At 56.8% G+C, this 27,007-nt stretch overlaps 1 protein-coding gene across 1 annotated transcript; it reads right to left on the reverse strand.

The window, feature by feature from the left end:
- Positions 1–14,584: 14,584 nt before the first annotated feature.
- On the reverse strand, positions 14,585–17,895 carry LOC121353343 (green-sensitive opsin). The gene is made up of 5 exons (XM_041467097.1): positions 17,462–17,895; positions 15,658–15,826; positions 15,219–15,384; positions 14,876–15,115; positions 14,585–14,738 (listed from the first exon to the last, which is right to left on the reverse strand). The coding sequence occupies exons 1-5, from the start codon at positions 17,820–17,822 to the stop codon at positions 14,607–14,609; spliced, it is 1,068 nt and encodes a 355-aa protein (XP_041323031.1). The 5' UTR covers positions 17,823–17,895; the 3' UTR covers positions 14,585–14,606.
- Between the last annotated feature and the right edge of the window lie 9,112 nt (positions 17,896–27,007).

Here is a 27,007-nt window from a genome sequence, read left to right on the forward strand (position 1 = left end):
GGCTGTGCTCAGAGGCAGCCCCGGGTGTTGATGCGCCAGGGCTGAACGAGGCTGGAGTGATTCCTTTGTTCCAAAAACCCGGCTGGCAGACACCACCAAGCCTCTTCCATGCTCCTTTCCAAGCCTCTCCCATGCTCCTTTTCCCAGGTTTTGGGTGCCATTTGTCCCCAGCCCATCCCCGTGTCCCCTCCCTGCCCCAGTGCTGCCAGCAGAGCAGAAGGGGCCATTCCCAGCCCCCATCCCCACCCCGTGCTGCTGCCTCCACACATCCCTGCATCCTGCACAGACTGGGAATGCCCCTGGGAATGCTCCTGGGAATATTACTGGGAATGTTCCTGGGAATGTTCCTGGGAATGCTTCTGGGAATATTACTGGGAATATTCCTGGGAATGTTCCTGGGAATATGCCCTGGGCTCCCGGCATCGCTGTGGGGATAAAAAGCACGTGGGGTGGTGTGAAGGGCTGCCCTGGGCAGGTGGGGTCTCCTCAGAGGGTCATCCCCGGGGTTTGGGGTCTCTGGAGCTGCCTCAGGCAGGGTTGCAATATTCCCTGGGCTCCCGGCATCGCTGTGGGGATAAAAAGCACGTGGGGTGGTGTGAAGGGCTGCCCTGGGCAGGTGGGGTCTCCTCAGAGGGTCATCCCCGGGGTTTGGGGTCTCTGGAGCTGCCTCAGGCAGGGTTGCATCCTTCGGTGTCACCTCAGCTGCCCTGGGCTGCTCCCGTTTGAATTTCAGCTGTAAATGGAGCTGAAATCCCCAGCCTGGCCCACACCTGAGCTGTGCTGGTGGAGAAACCAACCAGGACCTCAAACCCTCCCCAGACAGGGCCAGGCTAAACTCAGAGCTGTCCCCACCTCAGGAACACCTGGAGCTGGGCTGTGCTCAGGTGTGAGGGGCAGGGGGTGCTCAGGGCTGTCCCACCCACCCGGGGAGCTCTCAGGGAGCTGCTGGGCTGGAGCTGCCCTCCCTGCAGCTGCCAGGGCTGTGGGGCAGAGCTGTGCCCGTGCCTACCCCTGCCTGAGGCTCTGCAGCAGCTCAGAGGTGTCACTGTCCCCTCCTGGTGACTCCCCAGTGGGTGGACAAGGGGAGAAGGAGCTGCTGGTGGGAGGAGAGAGCCAGGCAGGGATTGTTCCTAAAGCACTGGGGGGGGTGAGGATGTAGATCACCAGAATTGGCGGGGGACAGGCCATAAAGCAAAAATAAAAAGGTATTATAATTTATGATGCACGGTAAAAATATCCTGGGAACTGGGTTATGAAGAAGAATTCATTCTCCCGCCGACTCCGCGTATCTTTAAAGATGACAAATGATGCTCTGCTCCTTCCTTGGATCCCAGAGCTGGGAAATTCTCTGCACCTTGGAGCTGTTGCCACAGCCCCTCTGTGCTGCTCCCCAAAACACGGGGGGTGAGCTCTGTCCTGCTGCTGGGGGGACAGGGAGGGTCCCTGGGCTGGGGACAGCAGTGCCCGGGGGCTGGGCACGGCCAGGACCTGTCCCCTGTCCTTGCACGGAGCTGTGTGTGTGGCAGGGCTGCAGGCAGCACTTTTGGGGTGCTTTGTGTCCCCCCATGGCCGGGCACAGCCCCTCCTGCCCATCCTGAGTGTCCCCAGCTGTGCCAGCAGAGCCGGCGGAGGAACCCCCGGGTCACATCTCGTGCACAGATGTGGAGGGGAGGGAGAGAAATTCCTTGATCCTTCATTCCTTATTCCTTCATTCCTTATTCCATCATTCCTTATTCCTTCATTCCTTGGTCCTTGATTCCTTATTCCTTCATTCACTGGTCCTTGATTCCTTATTCCTTGATTCCTTATTCCTTCATTCCTTCATTCCTTCATTCCTCGATCACTTGGCTCCACGGGATCTCTGAGCCGGGATCCCGAGCCAGGGCAGAGCTGAGGGAATGGAGCTGCTGGGACAGGAGGGCTCAGCCCTGCAGGCGCGGCTTTGAGCGCGGATTAGCTGTTCACAGGGCGGGTTTAAAGAGCTGGCAGAGGAGGATGGAGCCCAAACTTTCTTGCAGGCAGCTTTGGCGTCTCTCCCTCCCCTCTGCACAGAGCCGGCCCCGGCTTCTTTTGATAAGAGCTCCTGATGCCTTGGCGCCTCCAGGCAGGGAATAAAAGGTTTAATTACCCACTGCCAGCCCCGCAGCGCTGCTGACAGCCGGGAGAGGCCTCCTGCCCACACCTGGGGAGGAGAAACTCCCTCCAGCAAGAGCCATTCCCAAATTCCCAATCCGTGAGCACCGGCTGGGGCTGGTGGGCAGAGCCCCGCTCATCCCTCTGCTCCTCTGATCACTGAATTCCCCCTCCTGAGGGGTTCCTGGCCTTTCCTAAAGAGCCAGAGGCTCCTGGCAGCTCCTGGCACGGCTCTGCAGGGATCCTCATGGGGGATTCCAGCCCCATGCTCCAAAGCCATGGGGGCTCTGCCAGCCCCGATGTCCCCAGCACGGTGACAGCCACGGGAGCTCTGCCCGTGTGGCACCTGCAGCCAAGGCTCTGGCTGCTGGGGCATTCCCAGGAGAGGGGTTTTTGGGCAGGAGAGGGGTTTTTGGGCAGGAGAGGTGGGGTGAGGTGGAGCCTGAGCCCTGTGGGTGCATCACCCCGAGCTCTCCAGCCCCAGGTCAGCCTGCCTGGCCATGGGGATGCTCAGGGCTCTCCTGACTCCCACCAAACCCCCCTGCCGGGGAGGAAGACAGAGCAAACCTCATCCTGCAGCTCCAGCTGAGCCACAAAGGTCAGCTCTGCCCCTCGGGATGCCTGGACCCGGGGGCTTGCTCACACCTGGGAATTTCCAGCTTTTCCCAGCCCTGGGAGCAGCTTCCAAGGCTCCAGCTCCAGCTGCTGAGGTGTTCTCTGTCCCGTGGGGCTGAGAGCTTCGCTTCATCCAGCAAATCCCCGTGGGGACCAAGCTCTGCTGCCTGCAGGCCCCTGGGCTCTGCTGCCTGCCCTGTGCTCCTGCAGGCCCATAAATCATGGAAGCAGCTCCAGCATTGCCCAGCAGAGCCCTTAACTGGTGCCTGCTGACAGCTGCTCCTTCCCAAGGCCTGGGGAAGCCTTTGGGAACAGCAGGAGCGGGGTTGCTGGGCTCCAGGTTGGTTTGCACGGCGGGATGGCCGAGTGCCACATCCCATAAACCCCCCCCAATCCCACAGGAGCAGCCAGCTCCGGGCCCAGCTGCAGCAGGACCGCGTGCCCAGCCCTGCCTGTCACTTCTTCATCGAGTTCTGGAATATTTTATTACTCCTGGCTCTGGCTGCTCCTTCCTCCCTCCTCCTCCTCTCTCTGTGCTGCTCCATCTTCTGCTGTGCCCTCCCCAGCTCTGCAGGGGAAGGGGCTGGGGGGGACCCTCCAGGCCTGGGGATGCTCTGCCCTCAGGGATTTAAACCCAGGAGGGTCCTGGTGCTGTCCCTGCACCTGCTTGCAGCCCAAACCCTGCTCCAACAGGCACCTTCACCCCCTCAGGTGCCAGTCAGAGCACGGAGGAAGTTTGGCATTCCCAGAGTGAGCTCAGCACCTTTGGGATAAATGCAGCATGCTTGGGGTGAGTTCAGCCCATTTGGGGTGAGTTCAGCCCATTTAGAGTGAGTTCAGCACATTTGGGGTGAGTTCAGCATGTTGGGGTGAGTTCAGCATGTTTGGGGTGAGTTCAGCATTCCCAGAGTGAGCTCAGCACCTTTGGGGTAAATTCAGCCCCTCTGGGATGAGCTCAGCACCTTTGGGGTGAGCTCAGCCCCTCTGGGGTGAATTCAGCCCCTTTCGGGTGAGTTCAGCCCCTTTGGGGTGAGTTCAGCCCCTCTGGGGTGAGTTCAGCCCCTCTGGGGTGAGTTCAGCCCATTTGGGGTAAATTCTGCCCCTTTGGGGTGAGTTCAGCCCCTTTGGGGTAAATTCTGCCCCTTTTGGGTGAGTTCAGCCCCTCTGGGGTGAGCTCAGCAGCCCCGGGATGGGTTCATGCCCCCAGGAGGAGCAGCCCGGCCCATCTGCCAGCAGAATCGCTGTTTCCCAAGCTGGATCAGAGAATCTGCTCCTTTCCCCGCAGTTCTCCTCTTCAAAAAAAGTCTTTATTCCAAGCCAGTGACGGATGTGACAGCCGGAATGGCCCCACCGCTTTCCCTGCCTCGAGCTTCTCCCGTGCCTTTGTCCATCTGCCACAACCAGGGGGCTGCGGCCGCTTTTCTGCCGGGAAAAGCTGAAAATTCAGATAATTCAGGGCGGTTCTGAACCTTTTGACCGACAGGAATTGTGGCTGAAGACGCGGGGGTGGGGAGGACAGGAGGATGTTTGGCAGCGAGCTCAGACCCCGCTCCCACCTCCCACCAGCACAGAGATTGGAGGGTTTGAGTTCATTTCGCTGCCACCAGCAAAACACACGTGGAGGGGGGGGACACAGGGATTTGGGAGCTGAGGCTGAGGGTGGGGAACAGCCCAAACCGTAACTAAAGAGGGAGTGAGCAATAAACAGGGGTGGGGATATTTGCCGAGATAAATGGCCCTCAGAAAATCTGCTCCTCGCAAAGTTGGCGGGGATAAAAATGATTTAGGGAGACGCTGTCAAGATAAAAATCATATCTATTCAAGAACAACTCCTTACAAGTGTTATTAATAGCGCTGGGGATGGTTAGGCTGGGAAGGACTTGAAAATATTGTGTTTGCTTTGGGCTGCCTGCTGTAATTCCTGCAGGATGTAATTCCTGCAGGGTGTAAAATTCCTGCTGGGTGTAAAGTTCCTGCTGGGTGTAAAATTCCTGCTGGACAGTGTGGGAAGTGGGAACAACCGAGAGACAGAGGGGCCAGGAGAGCCCTGGGCTCCCTGAACCTGCCTCCTCAGCACCTCGGGGATGGGGGTTTGGGGTGCAGAGGGTTTCCCTGTCCCGTGTTCCATCCCAAACTGCCTCGATGGGGATGTTGGGGCTGGGCAGAAGCAGCAGGGACTTCGCTGTGTTGATGCCGATGCTGACGCTGCCAAATCCTCTCCTCGCCGCGCCCCAAAACCAGCGCCAGGCTGGGGTGGGACATCTGCAAAGCCTCCGGGCTGTGGTGCTGTGGCAGGGGATGAAAGGCTCCTCCGGCAGCCGGCCCTGCTCCCCGGGTGGGAATTACGGCCCGGGAGCCGCTCCCGTGCTCAGCCGAGCATCGGCGCTCTGCTCCCGGGGCTCCCGGGGCTGCCCCACGGCGGGGAATCCCTGCGGGCAGCCACTGGGAGAGGGGCAGGGATGGGGAGTGGAAAATTGGGGAGTGGAGAGGGGATTAGGGGAGTGGAGAGGAGATTTGGGGAGTGGAGAGGGGAATTGGGGGGTGGAGAGGGGATTTGGGGAGTGCAGAGGGGATTTGGGGAGTGGAGAAGGGAATTGGGGAGTGGAGAGGGGAATTGGGGAGTAGAGAGGGGAATGGGGAGTGGAGAAGGGATTTGGGGAGTGGAGAGGGGAATTGGGGAGCAGAACAGGGAATTGGGGAGTGGAGAGGGGAATTGGGGAGCGCAGAGGGGATTTGGGGAGTGGAGAGGGGAACTGGGGAATGGAGAGGGGAACTGGGGAGTAGAGAGAGAACTGGGGAATGGAGAGGGGAATTGGGGAGCAGAACAGGGAACTGGGGAGTGGAGAGGGGAACTGGGGAGTGGAGAAGGGAATTGAAGGGAGGAGCATGGAATTGGGGAGTGGAAAACTGGGGAGTGGGGCAGGAATGGGGGAGTGGAAAATTGGGGAGTGGAGAGGGGAATTGGGGCGTGGAGAAGAGAATGGAGGAGCAGAACAGGGAATTGGGGGGAGGAGCTGCCCCAGCCCCACTTGGAGACTTCGGGCCAGCTCAGGGCCAGACAGACAGACGGACACACCACCGGCGAGGAGGGAGCTCCCTGCGGCCCCTCCGAACAGGTTTCGGTGGAAATTCGGGAGCAGGGAACCCCAGGCAGTGCCCAGCCCCTCCTGCTCCCCCAGGCTGGGGGGGAAGGGGTTGGCGAACACCCCAGTCCTGTCGGCAGGGACACAAAGCCTTTCCTGGGACCGGGAGCGAGCAGGGGGCCGGAGAGGGGAGGGATGCCATGAGGTTGAGCTTTGCCTGCTCCTCAAGCTGCCCCTCCCCTGCTGAACCCTCCGCAGAGCTTCCCTTCCCAGCCAGCCCGAATCCCTCCATCCCTGACCCCAGGGGACGGATTGTTCCTCCCCTCCTTCCCTCCAATCCCCCCCGACCCCTCCCTTTGCAGCCCCCATCACTCCTGCCGCTCTCCCCGGGCTCATTCCCGGCACTTGACACCTCTCAGCTGGATGAAGATTCATTTTCCCTGCTGGGATGCCTGGAAAAGGAGGGGGAGGTCACTGCTGTGCTTCGGTTTGGAAGCTGTGAGAGCAGAGCTGAGGATTTAATGGCACCTTAAATATACGGCCGATTGTTGGGTCCAATTCTGATTTGAAAGCAAATGCAGGCCTGGGAATTAAGGAGGAAGATGAGTTTCACTAGAAGGTAAATAAAAATTAACTGGTGGTGATATAAACATACCTGGGTACAAATGCAAGCATGTGGGTTCTGAAACACACTCAATTAGAGAAACGAGAGTTTGGGGTTATTTTTAATAAAAGGTTCATGGCAAAACTTCAAGGACTTACAGACAATAAAACCAGCCCCAGCTCCACCATCCAGCTCGGGATGTTTATGGCTGTTTAGTGCTCTGAGCATAAATTAAAAGCAGCACCACAAATTAGCCGGGTGTTTGTGCCACCTCTTGTCCCTGATCTCTGCAGGTGGCTCCAGACCCTGACTGGGAGTGAGGAGGGGACCAGGGCACCTCGGCATGTCCCTGGAGATGTGACAAGCTTGCTGCCCAAGCTGGGAAATGAGGGAGAATGGAGTAATTAGAGGCGTTAATTAGGCGGGGGCCCCTTGGGTGGCATTGCTGGGGTATGGGAGAAACGAAGCATCATCCTGACGATGCTCTCCCGGGTCTTGGGAAGGTGTTGGGGCAGGGCTGAGGCTGCTGGAGCACAAATGTGGGAGGTGATAAATCGGGCTGAAGCAGCTTTGGAGCAGCTAAACTCGCACTTTGTGTGGGCAGCGCCGCTGGCAGCCCGCTCTGCTTTGGAACCGAGCTGGGGTCAGTGAATCCCAGTGCCCGGGGGCTCGTCCTGCAGCTCCCTTCAGCCAGAAAATCCCTAAAAATGAGGCGGGGGGAGAGAGAGAAAAGAGAAAACAGGGAAGGAAAAAGCTCCTGCTGGACGCCTGCGGTTGTTCCCAAACTTCTCGCAAAGGGGGAACAACAAAGGAGTGAAACGCGGAGATAATTAAGGACATAATTGTACACACACAACTGCTTAATTAAGCTTTTCCTCTTTAAACCTGCCAGAATCTGCTTACAAGGTGCGAGCACGAGGGGAGGCTGCCCATATGCTGGGCCATCTGCACCGCAGGCGGGAGGCAGCAGCCCCAGGAAAAGGAGGGAAAACGGGAAAAAAAAACTGGAAAAGGAGGATGTGGGGGAAAAAAAGAGCATCACAGTCCTGCTCTGGCCACGTGCCTGTGGCTCTTGGTGCCTCCCTGTGCCCATGGCATGGATCTCTCCAGCCCCCACTGCCCGGTGCTGGGAGCTGCCCCTGCTCGGGATCTCCAGGATTCAGGAGCCCCAGGATTCCCCAGAGCTCAGGGTAGGGGCAGAATGAGACCCTTCCCTCACTTCTCTGCAGGTTTTTGGATGGGAATTGGAAAAAAAAAAAATCTCCTTTTTTTGTTCCTTTAAACAAGCAGGGCTCAGTAAAGCTCAGGGTTTTTGTCGCAGCTCGGCCCCAGGGGTCTCTCTCCTTTCTGACATTTGGGTATGGATTGAAGTAACCCTGGGGAGTGTAACCAACTCCAATCCAGCCCTAAATCCACGTGCCAGCCCCTCCTCAGCACAGCCCTCAGCGAGGGCAGAGGAAGGGGCTCAGTCCCTGGGTCTGGGGTCCCTCCTGGTGCAGTCCCAGCTCCTCTTCCTGTGTGTTTCAGGACATTTTCAGTTATTTGATCTTCCCTGCCTCCTTTTTGAGGCTGGACAGGAGGGATCCATCCCAGCTCCAGCTCCTCTCCCTGTTTCACCCCCAGCATCCATCACTGGTGTGTGGGGGACTGGGACAAGGAGTGAGGATGAACAAAGGAGAGGAAACAGGATGGGGGCACCTGGCCTGAGCTCCTCCTGCCTGAGATCCCATCTAAAGCCCCAGAGCTGCTGGGAAGGGGATGTGAAGGTTATAAACATGTTTTTTTTTTAATATTGATTCATCCCCACAGCCCTCCAGACTTCTTGGAAATGATGAGGGGTGACATTGCCTGCGTTGGTATCCCATGGAAATCCTGTGTCCATGCTGGAGCAAATTCCAGCATCTGGAGACTGTCCCAGGATTGTGGCACCAGCAGGACACATGGTCATGGCATGGAACTCCTCTGAACCCGACCTGTGGCCCTGCTGTCCCCAGACCCACTGGGGAGGGGTGTCCCAGAGCCTGCAGGACCCATCTGCTCCATCCCACATTCCCACTGGGATGTGCGGCTCGTCCCTCCCACCTGACGCTGCCTGGGCAGCCCCCAGCAGCCTGGCTGTTCCTTTGCCGTGGAGCAGCTTTATTGCATTGATTCCTCACACGGTTCCTGTGACAGCCAGGACCTGTCACATCCCGGCTGCCGCAAGGAGCAGGCTCTGCTGCCCTCTACCTCCGCTGGATCCGCGGGGCTGCGGGGCTGGGGGGGGCTCGGGGCTCTGGGGAGCCCAAAACATCCCGAGCCGGGGCTGGAAGGTGCTGGGAGCTCGCAGCAGGAGCACTTGGACTCTGTTCTCCAACTTCTGCTCCGTGCTCTCCCTCCAGCAGCAGCCCAGGGTTCCTCGCTGGGAATGGCGCCCTGATCCCTGGGGAGGAGGGAAGGAGGTGGAAAACCCCCTTGGCACCACATTTCATCGAGGTTCTGCTGCCAAAACTTTGTGTCCCTGCAGCTCAGCCCCCGAGGGCAGCAGGCAGTGCTGGTGTGGGGCAGCATCAGCATCCTGTGAGACCAGCCTGTGCCCGAGCCCTGCGAGGCCAGGCCACCTCCCTGCTGGCACCTTCCTGCTTCCCTCCCTGCTCCCGGGTCATCCTTCCCTTTGGAGGGGCAGGGCAGCCCTGCACATCTGCATGGCACAGCTGGCAGGGCACATCTGGATGGGATATTCCCCCAAAACCCCTGGCTGTGCTGATCCTATGGCAGCAGGGCTGGCATGTCCTGGTCCTTCCCTCCTGGGACATCCCTGTCCTTCCCTCCTGAACATCCCTGTCCTTCCCTCCTGGAACATCCCAGTCCTTCCCTCCTGGGACATCCCAATCCTTCCCTCCTGGGACATCCTGATCCTTCCCTCCTGGAACATCCCAGTCCTTCCCTCCTGAACATCCCTGTCCTTCCCTCCTGGGACATCCCTGTTGTTCCTTCCTGCCTCATCCCAGTCCTTCCTTCCTGGGAGATCCCAGTCCTTCCCTCCTGGGACATCCCTCTCCTTCCCTTCCTGGGACATCCCTGTCATTCCCTTCCCAGGCCATCCCCTCCCACTTTTTTGAGCTCAATTTGTAGTTTTGTGTCCCTCCCCCTCCGAAACCCCCGCTCCCACTGATGTTCTCTAGCCCTTAAAGAATATTTAACCAGCTGGTAAATTATTTATCCCTCGGAGGTTCCGTGCGCTCGGGGCAGCTCGGGGCCCTCCTGGAGAATTAACGAGAGCCATAAATCAAAGCGACTTCGGAGGAATTTCCCATTCCCGGGCTGGGCCCCCAAATGCCACTCGCACGGAGGGAGCCGGGCGCTGCCACTTGCTGCTGCTGCTTGTTTAGGAGCTTGTTAAATACAGAAGTTAAATAGACTCCAGGAAGCAGATGAGACACAGCAATCGCCGGCTAAGGGGGAAATTGGGTGGCTGCCACCTCCTAATGCTCCTTTTGAAGGTGTTTTTTTTTTTTTTTTTTTTTTTTTTTTTTTTTTTTTTTTCCCCCGGCTTTGCAAAGCGCCGCATCAATCCGGCTCCGGGGGAGGAGGAGCCGAGGCTGCGGCGCTGTGCCCGGGGGATGGGGACAGTGGCACTGGCAGGGCTGCATCGGGCTGTGCTGGGGGTGGCAGAGGGGACACTGGTGCCTCAGGGGGTGTAAAAGGCCGGTGGCTTTTGCCTGTTGTCCTTCAGATGGGGTGGGCTGGGGATGGAGGGGGTCTCTGCATCCCACTGGGATGCTCGGGCTGCTCCTGCACTGCTCAGGGGTCTCCTGGCCAAGGGACAGTGACACATCCTGTCCTGGGTGTCCTGAGAGCCCCAGGCAAGGATTTGGATGAGAAGGAGGCCCAGGGAGGAGGAATCCAGCACAGATCCCAGCTGTGACAGCTTTCCCTCCACCACCAAACCCTTCTGCTCCCCCTGCACCCTCTGGCTGAGATTTTAGCAGGGTTTGTCTTTATTCCCACCCTTCAGGAACGCCAGGCTCACCCCGAGGGGCACAGAGGTGTCTGGGACAAGCCCTGGGAATGGTGGGACCCCTCCTGCCCCAGGGTGTCCACAGAGGGGCCAGACAAACCCCAGCTCCCTTTTGGTAATAAATGAATTAATTTATCTCCCTGTGGGATGATGTGAAGCTGCAGCCAGACCCCCGAGGTGGGAGCTTCACCCCTCCCATGCTGCTGCCAGCCTGTCTGAGCCCTGCTGCTGATTCCCCACGGAAATGTGAATTTTGGTTTATCACGTCTGCCTGGCGGGCAGCAGGAGCTGCACAGTGAGCCGGGGGAAAGCACAAGGTAATAGAGGTATTTATTAAAGCAGGGAGGAAATTTATATGCTATTCCTGCTTTTTCAGCTCTCAGTCATCGCCGAGGGGAGAGGAGGAGTGGGCAGCCTGTGCAGGAAATCACCAGGAGTCTGTTTTCTGCCCATTTGTCAGTCTGATGAACAAGAAAAATACGGGCAGGCTGGGTGAAGGAGAAATGGAGAGTGTGGAGCACACTGCTGCACGGCCAGGAGCAGCCCCAGGTGCTTGGGGAACCTCCCTGGATCCATCTGGAGCTGGGGGGATTGTGGCACCAAGGGCTTGGGGTCCCTGAGGCTCCCTGGGTGGGGAGGGGGAGATGGGAGAGGGGGTGTGGGGAGGAGAAAAGGGCTCTGGAGAGGATGGGATGGAGGAGGAAAGGGATTCCGGTAAGGACAGGCTGGAGGAGAAAAGGGGCTCTGGAAGGGAAAGTCTGAGGAGAAAAGGGGTTCTGGAAAGGACAGGCTGGAGGAGAAAAGGGGGATGGGATGGGATGGGATGGGATGGGATGGGATGGGATGGGATGGGATGGAGGAGAAAAGAGCTCTGGAAGGGAAAGTCTGGAGGATAAAAGGGGTTCTGGAGAGGATGGATCAGAAGAGAAAAGGGCTGTGGGAAGGACAGGCTGGAGGAGACAAGGGGTTCTAGTGGGCTGGGCTGGAGCAGGGCCCTGGCCGTGGGGTGAGGTCAATCCCAGTGTCCAAAGCCATCACCCCAGTCCCTGCAGCCCCCTTGGCAGGGCCCTCCCAGCTGCTGGAGCACTGGAGCATTCAGCATCTCCCAGAGAGGAGCACTGGGGAGTGCAAACCCACCGAGAATTAAGTGCTAATAATTCCCTCCTTTCATTTGCAGTTATCCACCTACATGTGAGAGGCTGGGATTTTGCTGACACTTTCTGGCTGGGAATTGAATGCTGCCTGAATCATCCAGCCAGGGCCATTTGTTCATAAAAGTAAGGAATTGCTGTTTGAATCCTTTTATTGCTGCTAACGTGACACAGGCAGCCGCGATGGATTCGGGCTGGGGATGTGACACAAAGTGACACAAATTTGGGGACTCCTGAAGCCTCCTGGGTGGGAGGCAAGCACTGCCTGGGTCTCCCTGGGCTGCTGGGGCTGTGCAAGGTGCCCCTGGCACTGTCAGGGGCAATCCTGGCTTTTCCCAAGCTCTAATTCCAGCAGTTTTTCCCTTGAGGAGCAGCTTTTCCCCCTGGCAGCAGGTCTGGGCACCCCAGAGAGGGATCTGGCCCCCCCAGCCCTGTGTGTGATGGCACAGAGGGAAGGGGGGAGTGTTTGAGGGCTTTAATCTTCTTGTTCCCAGAGCTGCTGGAGTGGCTGGACAAGGAGATGTTGTTCCTTTGGCAGAGACAAATGAGCAGAGCCAGACCCTCTGGCATGGAGCTGCTCCTTCTGCACTGATGGGATAAAAATGTCCTGGGAGAAATGCAGGCAGTGCCATTCCAGCCTGGAGAGATCAGCCCTGGGCAGGATGAGGGTTGTGGGGAACAGCACCGGGCCAGGAGCCTGGTTTGTCCCTTTTTTTGGGGTTCTGTCTGTGCCCAGGGCTGTGGGGCAAAGACCAAAAACACCTCACTGAGATTTCCCCCTCATCCCTGTGGATGCTCCAAATCAGGACGTTATTAACTCCAAGCTGCTTTTCCCTGAGTGCTGCTTGCACAAACGAGAACTGATTTAAAATGAATTGAGCCAATTACTGCAGTTTTCCTAAAGCAGCTGACAGCAGTGCTGGGATGAGGAGGAACAGTCCCAGCTGCAGAAGGATGGGAGTCAGACACTGAAATGCCCTTTGGGCCCGAGATTCCAGCTGTCTGCATTCCCTGGATGAGTCTGGCTGCTCTCCTCAGTTTGCATCTGAATTTGGGTGGCAGCAGTGCCAGGCCAGCAGTGCTGGAGCAGCTGGTGGTGCCTGCCCTGAGCGGGTGATGTCAGGATGGTCCCTGCTGGTTGCAAATGCAGTGCCTGGGTAAATCCATGTATTTATGGAAAAGTGGAAGGAAAGGGGGATTTTTCAAGGGGAACCTTTGAATGAGATGCTTTCTGCCAGGGAAGGGTTGGGTCTGTTGGGCTGGGTGAGGTTTGGGTTTTTGGGTATGGCTGCTCCTCCCCTGCCCGCATGGTTTGAAGAAATCAGTTCTGAGTTGGGTACGGGGCTTTGTAGGGAAGGAAAAAAAGCTCCTGGGATGGGCAGAGTGGTCTTGAATCATTCAGCACAGCAGGAGTGCTGTGGGAGCTGCTCCAGGGCAATCCTGGCCAGGAGCCCTGAATTTGGGTGGGTGCAGAGACAGGAGGGTGCCTGGAGAGCTGGGGCTCATCCTTCCCCTCCCAGGCCTGGTGTTTCGGGGCAAAAAGTGCCTCCAACCCCTGCCTTCCCATGGCAGGGATGAGTCTGGGACTTCCTGCTGGTTTTGATGGCTTTGGACCCAAAAAGGAGGAAAAACACTGGAGAAGGGAGGTGTGAGCTGAGCAGGGAGGGGAGGAGAGCGAGGTTCTGCCACTGGGATCCCTCTCCAGCCACTCCTGAATGAATTCACTGACACAGGGAACAATTTTTCCCTGATTCTGCCAATTCTGCCACAACGCTGCCTGGAAGGGCCCTGCAGGAAGGGGAACTTGAACTCTGTGAGAAGCTCTCAGCTGAAGCTTTATTTAAGGCTACATGGGGAAATCTTAAATATTAAAGCACAAAAACCCTGGGCTGGGCAGCGAGGGCTGTGCCCTGTGTGTCTCTTTTTGCCTCTAAACACCTTTGGTGCTCCAGCTAATGGGGCTGTCACCTTGTGGGGATGGTGTCACCCACAGATCTCCCTTCCCATGGCTTTTGGGACAGCTGCAGGCTTGTGTCTCCAAGAGCAGCATCGTGTTCCCCCAGCTGGCCACCAGCATCTTGTCCCCACAGCCCAAGAGAAAGGACAAGGACTGAGCATCTGTATTTTCTCTGTGCTGCTTCTGTTTATTTCTTATTTTTTTTTTAAATCCCTACTCCTTGACTGCAGACGTCCTTGTGCTGACATGAGATTATTTATTTATAAAATATGTACAGGAAAGCGCTCGGGTCCCGGCCCCACCCTCCAAGGGTGGCCGTGCCTGTCCAGCCAGAGCAGAGGTGGAAGGGGAATTTCTCTGCTTTGGAGTGGGGAAGAGGAGGAGAAAGGAAAGGGCTGAGAGGGATAGAGATTTCAAAGGACGTGAGCAAATATTTACAGGTTCCAAGACAAAAAAATGTATCTACAGTGTTGTCTTGGGGATAGAGGGAGCCGGGCTGGAAGCAGAGCCTGCTCGTGGCTCCGTTTGTTATATTGATTTATAGAGGCTGCAGGAATCGATTCCTGGTGGGAATCCCGGCGGGAGCGTGGCTCCGGAGAGCCCCAGGCTCAGGCCATGGTGAGGGGCAGGTGGGGCCACCCCAGCCACGGGATCCTGCTCCTGGGGCTTTGCCAGAATATTTAGATTTTTGCAAATGAGGCCTGGATGCTCCTGGACGCTCCCAGGAGCCCAGGGAGCGGGATTCAGGCAGGAAAAGTTTGGGGTCCCCATCAACTGCAGCTGTTTGAACTCGATGGGGACAGGCAGGGACAGTCCCCCAGAGGTGATGTGCTCCTGGGAGCTGGGCCACAGCCCTGGGCTCCCCAGGCTCGGAGTGGCAGAGCTCAGAGTGCCACGTGTGGGTCCCCGTGGATGTGTGGGGTGGGGTCTGCACAGCTACAGCAGGAGGGGCACAGCTAAATTCCCCTGCAGGGGAGGGGGCCGGGGCACGAGGGAATGGCTGTGGGGCGTCTGTCTGGGTCCCCGAGCTCGGCAGGTCACCCCAGTTCAAACTGTCCATGCTCTATGCAGGTGATACTTGGCTGGAGGAGACGGAGGAGACCTCGGTCTTGCTCTGGGATACGGTGGAGGAGGTTTCTTCATCCCCAAAGGGGTTCTTGCCGCAGCAGATCGTGGTGATCATGCAGTTACGGAACTGGGGAGGGGACAGAAATGACAATGGTGGCACTGGGGGATAGTAGGGACGTGCTACAGAACCAGGAGTCCCTGGACTGAGATCCTTCTGGGAAGGAGCAACGTGCCCGTGGAGCCCCCAGCCCCAGGGCGTCTCACCTGTTTGTTCATGAGCACGTAGATGATGGGGTTGTAGAGGGAGGAGCTCTTGGAGAAGAAGGCAGGCACTGCCATCAGCGTGGCCGTGAAGTCGGCGCCCTTGTTGGTGAAGATCCAGAACGCCACCACGGCGTAGGGCGTCCAGGCCAGCATGAAGCCCAGCACCATGAGGATCACCATCCGCGTCACCTCCTTCTCTGCCTTCTGGGTCGTGGCTGATTCCTGCTGCTGGGCAGCTGCCTGTGCACACAGGGGGGGTGAGGGGCTGCTCTCCACCCCTAACCCACGTCCCCCGTCCTGCCCAAGCCACCCCCTGTCCCCATCAGTCCCCTCCGGCCGTTACCTCGCGGACTTTGCAAACGAGGCGCCCGTAGGAGAAGAAGATGATGACGACGGGGATGATGAAGTGGATGATGAACATGTAGAGCACGTAGGACTCGTTGTGGAAGTCGGGGTTGTGGGTGTAGTAGTCGGGCCCACAGGAGCACTGCATCCCCTCTGGGATGTACCTGGCAGGGAGAAAGGTCGGAATCTGCTCCAGGACCCTCCTTGGGGGCAAAAGGGCTGGAATTCCCTGAGGATGGGGGACGCTGGAAGGGTGGTACACGTGGTTTGGGTGCAATCAAGCATTCAGTGTCACCTTGTTGTGACACTCCCTCCCTCCCACAGGAATGGGACATTCATTTCCCTCCTCCGAGGCCAAGCACTTCCCTGCCGGGAGCCACCTGCTCTCCCTGAAGGAATGGAGGGATCCGGGAGCTGCTGAGGATGCCGGAGCTCACCTGGACCAGCCGAAGAGCGGCGGGGCGGCGCAGGAAATGGCCATGACCCAGGTGAAAGCGATGCCCATGATGGCGTGGCTGGCGGAGAAGCGGAAGTTGCCCATGGGCTTGCAGATGACAATGTAGCGCTCGATGGCCAGGACAACCAGGGACCACAGGGCGACCTGGCCTGCGGGGAGGAGAGGGAGAGCCCACGGAGTGGTCAGGGCCCCTCTGGGCTCCACCTTCCCTTGGTGCTTCCAGAGGAGAGCAGAGGGAGGTGGGGATCAGCGTGGGATAAGCAGCATCCTGCTAGAAAACTGGGAATCCTCCACCCATAATGTGCAGAAGCTCTGGGAGCCGAGGGGATGCTGGGAGTGGAAGGGTTTAATAAATTAAGAATCAAGGGAGTGAATCCCACCAGGGCGTGGGGAAGCACAATTCCTGGCAATGCTGCCAGATGCCTCCAAACCTGTTGATTCCTTTAAATGTGCATTTCACGAGCCTTCTGCTGGCGCTGGATCAGGGGAGGTGCGGGGAGGGGGGACTGTGTGGGTGGGAAACGTGCACATGTATTTATGAGGGATAATTAAACTTCAGGGGATTTGGGAGCGTTTAGTCGGTGCTGTAAGCCTGCTAATGCCCCCAGCTGTGATAAGCTGCTGATAACGACACCCTGTGCTGGGATTCGCTGGGGACCTGCTGCTCACACAGCCGCTGCTTCCCAGCCAACTTCCTTCCCTGGGAACAGGAGCCTCCTCCTCCTCCTCTGGGAGGTACAAACATTGGAAAGGCAAAATAATGCTGCCCAAGGCTCACTGAGCAGGGATGGAGCAGACTTTGGGATCTTCCCACCCCAAAACCAAGCCTTTCCTCGCTCCTTGGCTTGGATCAGGACATTCAGCTGTGCCTTTGCCAGAATATCCATATTTTTAAAATGTGTATTTCCAGAGCAGCATCTTTGTGGGAAATGGCACTGTTTAGGAGAAGGAAAGCAAAGCCCCTGTGGTGGCTCTGGGTCTCTCCAACAAGGCCTGGTGGCTGTCAGATCCATCACGAGGTGTGGCGTGGGCAGGGCTGGCTGTGTGGGCTCCGGCTGCTGAGTGAATTCTCCCTGTTTTTCTGCAGGGCAAAGTGTTGGCAGCACTCGTGTGTGTCCCTGAGAAACGCCTCAAGGAAAATCCCAAGGGCAAAAATCTGGTGCAGCTGGGACAGAGCTGAGCCATCCTTGAGGAACCTGGGAACCAACCTAGATCCTCCTCACCTTCCTTTTGTCCCTGGATAAGCTCTGAGCCCTCTCATCTCTCCACACCTCTAGCTCTTCCGTGGAATTCCCTTCCTGAGGGATTTCTCTTCCCCTTCTAAACCCTCCATTTCCCCAAAAAGGGAAGCCCTTGGGCAAAGGAATAATCATGGAATCGTGAAGGTTGGGAAAAGACCTCTAAGGTGATCAAGTCCAAGCCTGTTCTTGGTCCAAGCTGCTTGGTATTGATTCAGGAACACTCTGTGGTCATCCCTGGTGGGTCTCTGGTAACCACCTTGGCATCACAACCGCCAGTGACCATCAGGGCCAGGTGACCCCAGGTTGGATCCTGCAAACAAGGATCCCTTCCCAGGCTTCCTTTCCCTCCCACCATGCCACGGAGGCTCCTTGCTACCAAGGTCAAACACGCAGAAATCTCTTTTCCTCCCCCATTTTAAGCGCAGCGCGAGCCCCACGCAAAGGGGAACGAGGCTTCACATCCCAACAGTGCCATGAAGGGATGGAACCAGACTCCCAAAGCCCTGCAGAAGGAAGCCCCAAGCCCCCATTCCCATGCCTTACCTCCCAGCGTGGCAAAGAATCCCTCCACGGCGCAGCCGGTGGGGCCGAACACGAAGTAGCCGTTCCAGGCGGTGTAGAAGGTGACGGTGAAACCAAAGCAGGCCATGCACAGGTCAGCCACCGCCAGGTTGACCAGGATGTAGTTGAGGGGCTGCCGGAGCTTCTTGTGCTTGAAGGTGACCAGGAGAGTGAGGAAGTTGATGGGGAAGCCGGTGGAGATGAGGAAGAAGATGTAGCAGCACACGAGGCGGTATTTCCAGGGCTCAGCCAGGTAGTACTGCGGGTACTCGAAGGGGCTCCGCACCACCCCCGTCTTGTTGGACATAGGCACGTAAAAATTGATCCCCTCCGTCCCGTTCATCCTGCCCTCGCTACGGGAGCTGCTCTGCCGGAGGGGTTTTCTGCAACGAATTGTGTTCCGACCCTGATTAATAAAAAAAGGGAAGCCCCACCCCCTCCCAACGCGGAAAGTGCGCAGTGAGAGGGTTCCCCCCCAAACTAAAAAATTAATGAATTACAAGGAGCAGCAGAAGTTGAGGGGATGGAGGTGGTGCCCTGCCCTGCGCCGCGCCGGGGGCTGGCGGTGCCGCGCCCCTGGGTGGTTTTATACCCTCCGGCCTCCTCGAGGGAGGGGGGAGGCTGACGAGGGGCTCGGCTAACTTTGTATGACAAGGGCAACGGGATTGAGAGGGGTTGATGGTTTAAGCACCCTCTAAGCAGCCAGTTGGCCCCAAAACCTGCATTAAAGCGTATTAATTGCCATTAAGTGTTTAATGTTGTTTAAGGTGTTGGGGGCAGGAAGGGATGGGGTGGGGAGCGCTTGGGAAGAGGGGCAAAGGTGGGAGGAGCAGTGGGGAGTTTGGGAGTGGCCGACGCGAAAATGGGCTGTTCTGGGGTCCACAGTGTGTCACAGGTTTGGGGTGTCCCTGGGTGGCTGAAGGACTCTGTGAGACCACTTGGGGACTGGGGAGTGACCAGCTCTGCCCCACTGACCTTGGGGAGGTCACTGGGGGAAGACTGGACTGAGCTTTGCGGGTCTGAGCTGTTGGCTGGGCTCTGTTTCAGGTGCCTGGCTCAGTGTGGGGACTGCTGGGGTCTGCATCCCAAATCCAGGCTCTGCTGACACAGCCAAGGGCCTGGAGCTGGGCAAAGGTAGGAGGGGAAGCCACTTCCCATCCCAAAGGTACTGCAGTTGGTAATTTTTTGGTAAATGTAGCATTTTGGGGCAGGGCTCTTGGCTGCGTGACCCTGATCACACCCCTGGTTGTGCCACAGGGCAAAAGAGAGCAAAGGTGTCCTGAACTCCCTGCAGAGAGTGTGGAGAGACCAGCACAGCCTGGAAAAGGGAAAAGCTCCCTTCCATCCCTCTCCCTCTCTCTATGGGAGAGCCAGAGGGATGGAAGGGAGCTTTTCCCAGGCTCTCAGCACAGAGTGTGAGATCCCCATCCCAGCACACACGAGCCTGGAAAACCATTCCCAGCAGGGCCAGTGCCAATGCTCCATCTCATCCAAGTTCTGCTTCCCCATTTCTTCCTTCTGGGTCATGGGTGCTCCTTCTCCAGGGGACCTGCCTAAGGCGCCTTAGGGAAGCTCTGCCATTAATCCTGGGGATGTGGGGCGTTAAGGGAGCTGATCGGATAACGAGGTAAGCTGGGCCTCCTCCTCCTCAAGGCAGGGCCCATGGAAAAAGTCTCCGTTGTCCCGTGGGATGAATGAGGTCTCCTGCACGCCTGGAGCGTCTCCGAGCTGGAGGCTGGGAGCGGAAGGCTAAAGGGGTGTTGGCATGGATGGTGTCCTAATTCCTGATCCAGTGGGTGCAGAAGTAGGACGTGGTGCAGGGAAGTGGGTCAGGCCAGCCTCAGGTGCCCCGGGATGAGGGCTCCCCACGGGATGGATGTGCCTCTTGGAATCGCCACACCATGAAACCATCAGGAACCACATTCCTGGTCCAGGTCTTGCTTGAGGGGATGAGGGGAAAGTGGAGGAGTCCCATGGCCCTGCTTCTCACAGAGGTTTCCCTGGAGGAATTTCCTGCCTCTCTGGCCATAGTCAGGCTCCAGATGTACAACAATTTGGCACATTGTTGCAGAATGAGATGAATATCAAAGGGGATCCCAGAAATTCTAATCCACAAAACCAGCTGTGCATCCATCTCAATTCCAGTGTGCACCTCCCAGCTCCCGTGATAGAAAGCAACTCCCTCCAGCTCCAGTATTTCACTGTGGTGGCCCACCTTCAAAAGAGAAAGCAAATCTTCAGCTCCAAGATTTCACTTCAAAAAACATTTAGGCCTTGCTGCCAGTGCTAGCAGCATCCCAAAGTTCTGATGCTTCTCCAAGGCTTTGCATGTGGACACAGGTACCCCATGGGACAGTTAATTGTCACCACCCATCCCTTCCTGGCACCACTTTGGGGTGTCCTTCCCTCTTCTAAAGTCAAGAGTGGTGCAAAGGAAGCTGTGGGGGGAAGAGGGACATGAGTCTCGGTGCTGGGGGAACACGCAGCTGCACTTTTTGGGAGAGGGACCTTTCCTGGCTCAGAAGACCTTCTCCACTCACCCTGGGAGCTGAATGTGGAGGAGATTTGGCTTCATGGGTGGTCCCCAGACCCCTTTCAAAGGGACAACTGGACTGAGAGGGTTTCAACCAATCTGGACCAGGCCCTTCCCCTTTTTCAGGAGCTGCCTGTGGAGCAGGTAAGCCTGAGGCACCTGTGCTTTGTAAGAGGGCTGTCCCCTCCCAGCTGTCCTCACGGACCTGTCCCCTGGGGTCACTGCCCCGAGGCCGGTGGATTTAGAGCTCTGGGCAGGTCAGCACAGCCGGAGCAATGGCCAAGGCCTTGAGTAAACCCAGAGCAGGGAAATGACACCGCTGAGGGTGGCTGGTCCCTCCAGGACGTGTCCTGAATGCAACCTCAGCTCCTGCTGCAGCCCTGTCACAGAGATGGCTTTAATTTGCTGTCTCTTAGCAGGGAAAGTTTATGAGCTGCTCTCTCTCCAGGAGAGCTCCCGGTTGTTTTCTGTGCTGACTTTACAACAACAGCAAATTCCAGGCCCTGCCTAATGCGGGAGGAGAGCTTTGCTGCTCTGTGTTTGTCCTCAAGAAAAGGCTTTTCTTGCCCCTTGCAGGTTTTCCTGCTTTGAGCTGGGATTGTCTCTCGCTCATTGTTTGTCGGCGCGCGGCGTGACGGGGCCCTGAGCTGCTCTGGGCTTTCATGTCCTGTGTAAAGCAAGGGATGATAATTATAATCAAATAACCGGCTTGCACAGAGCCGACACGCCTGGTTCACAGGGATCAGTGACAGGCAGAGCTCACACAGGGGAGGGGGGCTCCTGGAGCCCTTTGTGGTGCTCATCCCCAGCCCTGCTGGGCACAGGAACCACAGGAGCCACTTGCCCAAGGGCACCCAGGGAACACCTGGCAGAGCAAGGTGGAGGGAAATGCAAGAGCACAACAAATCAGTCATGAAGGGAACATCTGTGCTGAGCTCCTGGTGCCGGGCTGACGCACAGCCCCGTGAACCCCGGCTGTGAGCACAACTCCGACTGCACGGCTGAGCTCGCTCCTGTGCTTCTGGCTGGTTTTATAAGCAGCGCTGCCCTGAATCTCCCTCCCGTGGGGGCTCATTCCTCCCCAGTGGGCAGGAAAAGAGGGAGGAATGTGCCTCTGGGTGCCCTGGGAAGACCCCATTTCCCGTATCACATAGCAGCCACCCAGGGCCGCGGCGCTGAGCCGCTTAGGCCGGGCTTGTGAGCTCCCTCGCCAGGAAAGGGGTTAAGGCAAGATAAAGCCACAGCGTTATAGAGACCATATGGAGGGGAAGAAAACCCTTTATCCTGTAATTGGATTCGCTCAGCGCTGGAGGTGAGGCTGAGTGGAGCTGACAGGCCGTGATGGGCGAGGCGCTGCCAGCCGCCCGTCCAAAGCAGGATGTGTGTGCACAAACTTGTAGATCAATCCATTAGAGTGGATCAAATAGATTTAAACGGGTGGCAGGGAGAAGGAGGACACTGATGTATTTACAATTGGGTTTGCTAGGCCAGCCCTCCCCCAGCAGGGATTACCTGGCCATGGCTGGTGGCTCTGTGGCTCTGTGGCCGTGCCCTGGGCACCCACCCAGGACAGGGGCTGGGGGTGCACGGGGAGGTGACTTTGCTTTTGTCCCAAAAAATAAGAGTGCACAGCAGGCTGTTTTTTGTCTTTCATGCACAAAATTTGGGCAGGAGGGACCCCAGCTCCCATTTTCCATGCAGGTTCTCCATCTCCATCCTGCTCAGGCTGTTCCCCCAAGCCATAAAACAGCTGGGATGTGGGGAGAGCTCCCCCACACCAACCTCTTCTCCTGGTATTCGCATGCTCTGTCAGCTCCCAGCCTTTTCCTCCCGCTGCTGATCCAGGTGATGTCTCTCCAAGCGCTGCAGGATTTCCTTGGAGAGACAGGCACTCTTTGGGCCCTGTCATTTCCCTGCCAAGGAGCTGAGCAATCCCGGCTCAGCTGCGAGCCTGCTCCGCTCCGTGTGGTGCTGTCAACACTTCTCCCTCGGTGACAATCCGGGGCTGTGGCAGAGTGGGCAGGTGTGCAAGACATTCCCCCCGGCCCTGCAGCGAGGAGGGGGGGACAAAGCTGGCAGATCCTGGCACAGCTGGCAGATCCTGGCACAGCTGGCAGATCCTGGCAAAGCTGGCAGATCCCAGCAGCTCCAGCAGATCCCGGCACAGCTGGCAGATCCCATCAGCTCCGGCAGATCCCAGCAAAGCCGGCAGATCCCGGCAGCTCCAGCAGATCCCAGCACAGCTGGCAGATCCCAGCAGCTCTGGCAGATCCTGGCACAGCTGGCAGATCTCATCCCACCCAGGACAGGGGCTGGGGGTGCACGGGGAGGTGACTTTGCTTTTGTCCCAAAAAATAAGAGTGCACAGCAGGCTGTTTTTTGTCTTTCATGCACAAAATTTGGGCAGGAGGGACCCCAGCTCCCATTTTCCATGCAGGTTCTCCATCTCCATCCTGCTCAGGCTGTTCCCCCAAGCCATAAAACAGCTGGGATGTGGGGAGAGCTCCCCCACACCAACCTCTTCTCCTGGTATTTGCATGCTCTGTCAGCTCCCAGCCTTTTCCTCCCGCTGCTGATCCAGGTGATGTCTCTCCAAGCGCTGCAGGATTTCCTTGGAGAGACAGGCACTCTTTGGGCCCTGTCATTTCCCTGCCAAGGAGCTGAGCAATCCCGGCTCAGCTGCGAGCCTGCTCCGCTCCGTGTGGTGCTGTCAACACTTCTCCCTCGGTGACAATCCGGGGCTGTGGCAGAGTGGGCAGGTGTGCAAGACATTCCCCCCGGCCCTGCAGCGAGGAGGGGGGGACAAAGCTGGCAGATCCTGGCACAGCTGGCAGATCCTGGCACAGCTGGCAGATCCTGGCAAAGCTGGCAGATCCCAGCAGCTCCAGCAGATCCCGGCACAGCTGGCAGATCCCGGCAGCTCCGGCAGATCCCAGCAAAGCCGGCAGATCCCGGCAGCTCCAGCAGATCCCAGCACAGCTGGCAGATCTCATCAGCTCTGGCAGATCCCAGCAAAGCCGGCAGATCCCAGCAGCTCCCAGCAGATCCTGGCAGCTCTGGCAGATCCCAGCAGCTCCCAGCAGATCCCAGCAGATCCCAGCAGATCCTGGCAGCTCCCAGCAGATCCTGGCAGCTCTGGCAGCTCCCGGCAGCTCTGGCAGAGCTCCCGTGGCTGTGCCCATAGCAAGAAGTGCTCTGCCAGGGGTGACAGCAAAAACACCGCTCTGATCTCCCTGCCTGGCAAACTGGAACCAGTCAGGATTTTGGTCTGGTTTCTGGGCTCTCTGAGGGGTTGACAGGGGTTACCATGGGAGTTACCAGGGATCTGTGTCCAGCTCTCCTCCTTGGCCTGACATGGGGCAGGTGCTTGACTGCAAAGTCAGAGAGGCAAAGGAAAGGCTTTTCCCAAATTCCCAAGGGATGCACAGGCACAGCACCCCCCCAGCCCTGCAGTGTCCAGTGTCCACTTGAGGCTGGTTGAGCAGCCAGGAAAGGGGGTTCAGGCACACAGAAATAATCCAGCTCTTTTATTTTTAATTTGTAAATCTCATTTGAAGTGGAATCCTGTTACTCCCGAGGGCCTTGTTGTGACTGCTCATGGGCTTCCACAGTGATGCTGTGAACGTGCTGCTTCGTTTTGTCATAACTGGGTCAATTTTTTTTTTTTCTTTCTAATACAAGCCCTTAGTTTTCTCAGTGGAAGTCTGGAGCCTGCTGCGACACGGGCAGCTGGGTTATAATCTTATGGGAATCAGCATGGAGGAAATTTGGGGGTTGCCTGCTTGTTTCCTCTTTCCAGCAAGGCTGTTCCCTGCTGCCTGGTTGGGCTGGCTCCCCACTCCAACATCCCCAGGAACAGCAAAACTGGTGTCCCAGCTCCCAGAAGAACCACATCCTGGCAGTGTTTCTCCCTCAGCCAGGTGCAGAGCCCCATTCCTGCCTCCTGCCCCATTCCAAGGCTCCAACTCCTCTTGGTGGTGGCCGCATGTCCTGCACCATGATATTCATTCTTGCTGTCCCTGCTTTAAAGCCTTTTAGGGATTTGCTCCAGACCAAATGTGTCCATCCTCTCCCTGTGCCCTTCATCCTGTAATTGGATTCATTTCCTCCATCCAGCCCAGGCCTGGCTGCTCCCCATCCCTTTATGTAACAGCTCTGGCTCCAACTGCACCACTCTGGGCTTGACCCACAGCCACTGACAGCAGTGCAGGGTTTGCTGCATGTTGAATCCCATATTGGCCCTTTTTTGGGCAATCTGCTCCCTATTCCCTCTCCTGTGGGATGTGGGCTCTCTCCAGGCTCTGTGTGGCTCGTGCTGCAGCTCCATCCCAGCAGGATCCCTCCGAGCACATGCAGCTCCTGCTCCAGGGAGCCATAAACCCAACAGCCCCGTGCAGGGGAGCACAGACAGGGTTGTCTGGAGAAATGATGCATTTTCCCACCCCTTTCATTAATATTTATTCTCCTTAATTCCCAATCTTTACTGTTTAGCCCTCTAAAGCCTTTGTGGTTGAGAGGTTTTCGCTGAGGTTGCTATTCCACGCCTAAGCAAAATATCCACGGATTAAACGGGCATTTTATCAAAAGTGAGCCCTGTGCTGGGATCAGGCCTGGCTGCACAGGCCCCGAGGCTCTGCAGATCTTTCTGCTGCTGTCACAATTTTCCATTCTGTTTTTCCCATATCCCAGCTGGGATGGATGTGCTGCAGTTCTTCTCCCCAGTCTCTCCCGGGATTCCTCGCCCAGGAGCTCATTGACCTGCCACATGAGTCTCTTTTTCACCCTGAAGCCATCCAACTCTGCCTCCTTGTTCCTCCCAGGATGAATTGGTGCCTTGAGAGCCAGAACCCTTCTCCTCTGTGGCAGATAAATGGCCACTGATTGCTGAGAGGTGCTGGGATGAACAGGGAGACTCCAGTGAGAGCACCAATAAATCCTGGGAATCTGGCATCATCCAGTCTTGGGAAATCTGCTGGCAGCTGGCACTGCTGAGCACAACGATGCTGGACCCCTTCTGTCCCCCCTCTTCTTTCTTTCCATCCTTTAATTCTCCCCATAATTGTTTTCCCTGCTCTTCTTTCCCTCTCTTTTTGTCCCTCCTCTTTTCCCCCCACAATTGTTTTCCCTGCTCTTCTTTCCCTCCTTTCTTCCTTTTCCTCTTCTTCTTCCTTCTGCTTGTTTTCCCTGCTCTTCTTTCCCCCCTCTTCGTTTCTTTCCCTCCTTTTATCCTCCCCCTGCTTGTTTTCCCTGCTCTTCTTTCCCTTCCTTTTTTCCCTCCTTTTCTTTCCCCGCAGTTGTTTTTCCTGCCCTTCTTTGTGCTCCTCTTCTTTCTTTCCCTCCTTTTCTTCCCCTCCAATTATTTTTCCTGCCCTTCTTTCCCTCCTCTTCTTTCTTTCCCTCCTTTTCTTCCCCTCCAGTTATTTTTCCTGCCCTTCTTTCCCTCCTCTTCTCTCTTTCCCTCCTTTTCTCACCCTCCAATTATTTTTCCTGCCTTTCTTTCCCCCCTCTTCTTTCTTTCCCTCCTTTTCTCCCCTCCGTTGTTCTCCCTGCCCCTCTTTCCCTCGATGTGCCCAGGAGTGGCCGCTGTCCATGGTGGGCACGGGCAGATCCCGGTGCTTGGATCTCTCTCCCTGCTCCCCTTTCCCACCTGCCTGCAGCGAGCCCGGCCTTACCCGAGCCCTCCACCTGCACCGGGCTGGATTTTCATCCCAGGGAGCAGGGCAGGGATTTCTTTGGCTGAAATCTGAGTGATTTCCCTGCCTCTGAGCTTGGCTGGGCTCTCCCATCACCTGCCTGGGGTCACGGCACCCCAAAAGGACAGTGGGGTGCCCAGGGATGTCACCCAAACCAATGTCACATCCCCTCCCTGAGTGTGAGGCTGCATTTTGTATCATTCCTAAAAATATTCCTGATCCCTCAAGTGAAAACTGGGTGGCTCGGATTTGAAAACCAAAATGGGAACAGCTGAGCTGCATCCCATCGTGTTTTCTCACCTCCTCTCCTTTCTCTCTTCACTTCTTCCAGATCGGGGAGAGGGTGGCAAAGGAGTGACCGAAAATGTAGAGAAACCAGGCAATGAAACATTTTTCTCCTGTTTATTTCTTTCCTTATTTGAGAGAAGAGGAAGTTTTTATAAGCCCAGACATTTATTTTATTAGAAAAAGGGATTTTTAAAAATGTTTTGCTATTTTTTTAATCCCAGTGAAAGAGGATTGTTATGGGATAGGATGTTTTGGTCAGTGCCTGCCCCCTCCAGCCCTTGTAGAGAAGCCAAATCCACCCAGGCTCTGTCCAGGAAACTATTTTCCTCCTCTTTTATTCTTTCATGGAAAACTGAGGAAACAGGCAGAATTTCCCCAGTTTTGGGGTGCACAGGTCACCTCAGAGCTGGCTTCCAGAGAGGCTTTGGTGTGCTGCTGGCACAGGCAGCTCGTTCTGCCCCTTGTTCCTTGGCACTGCCTCTGCTGCCAGGCCCAGTGGACTGCACTCCACTGCCAGTTTCCTGGGAAAACGACTCCCAGTTATGCCAAATGTTTCACTTTCAGAGCAAGCAGAACTGCACTCCAACCTGTCTTGCACATCTGTTGAGTCTCCAACCTCTGCTGCCACTTGGCACCACAGCCCAAAGGGGAGTTTCGGGGGCTGCAGGTTGCAAACTGTGCCAGGGATGCAGCAGGATGGAATTTTGGAATTACAGCGCTGGCAGGGAGGCCTCCAGCTGGGATTTTTTATTTTCATTTATCCTTGTTTTGCAGCCAGGATGTGCCAAAAGCTGCATTTATGGACTGGGCCAAGCCAGAGCCAGGAGGTGCCTGTTGCTCCCACCTCCCCTGGCACTTCCAGACCTGGAGTCAGATCCTTCCTTTTCAGCTCCACGATTCCTTCCTGTCGGAGCAGTCTTGCATAATTAAGAGGTGAAGCTGGCAGGCTGCATGCAGCTAATACAGATATGATTAATTTTCATCCCTCTGTTTGATTTGGAAGGTTGTCCTTCC

This window comes from Pyrgilauda ruficollis, unplaced genomic scaffold (assembly GCF_017590135.1).
Source record: "Pyrgilauda ruficollis isolate IOZ18807 unplaced genomic scaffold, ASM1759013v1 scaffold100, whole genome shotgun sequence".
NCBI lineage: Eukaryota > Metazoa > Chordata > Aves > Passeriformes > Passeridae > Pyrgilauda > Pyrgilauda ruficollis.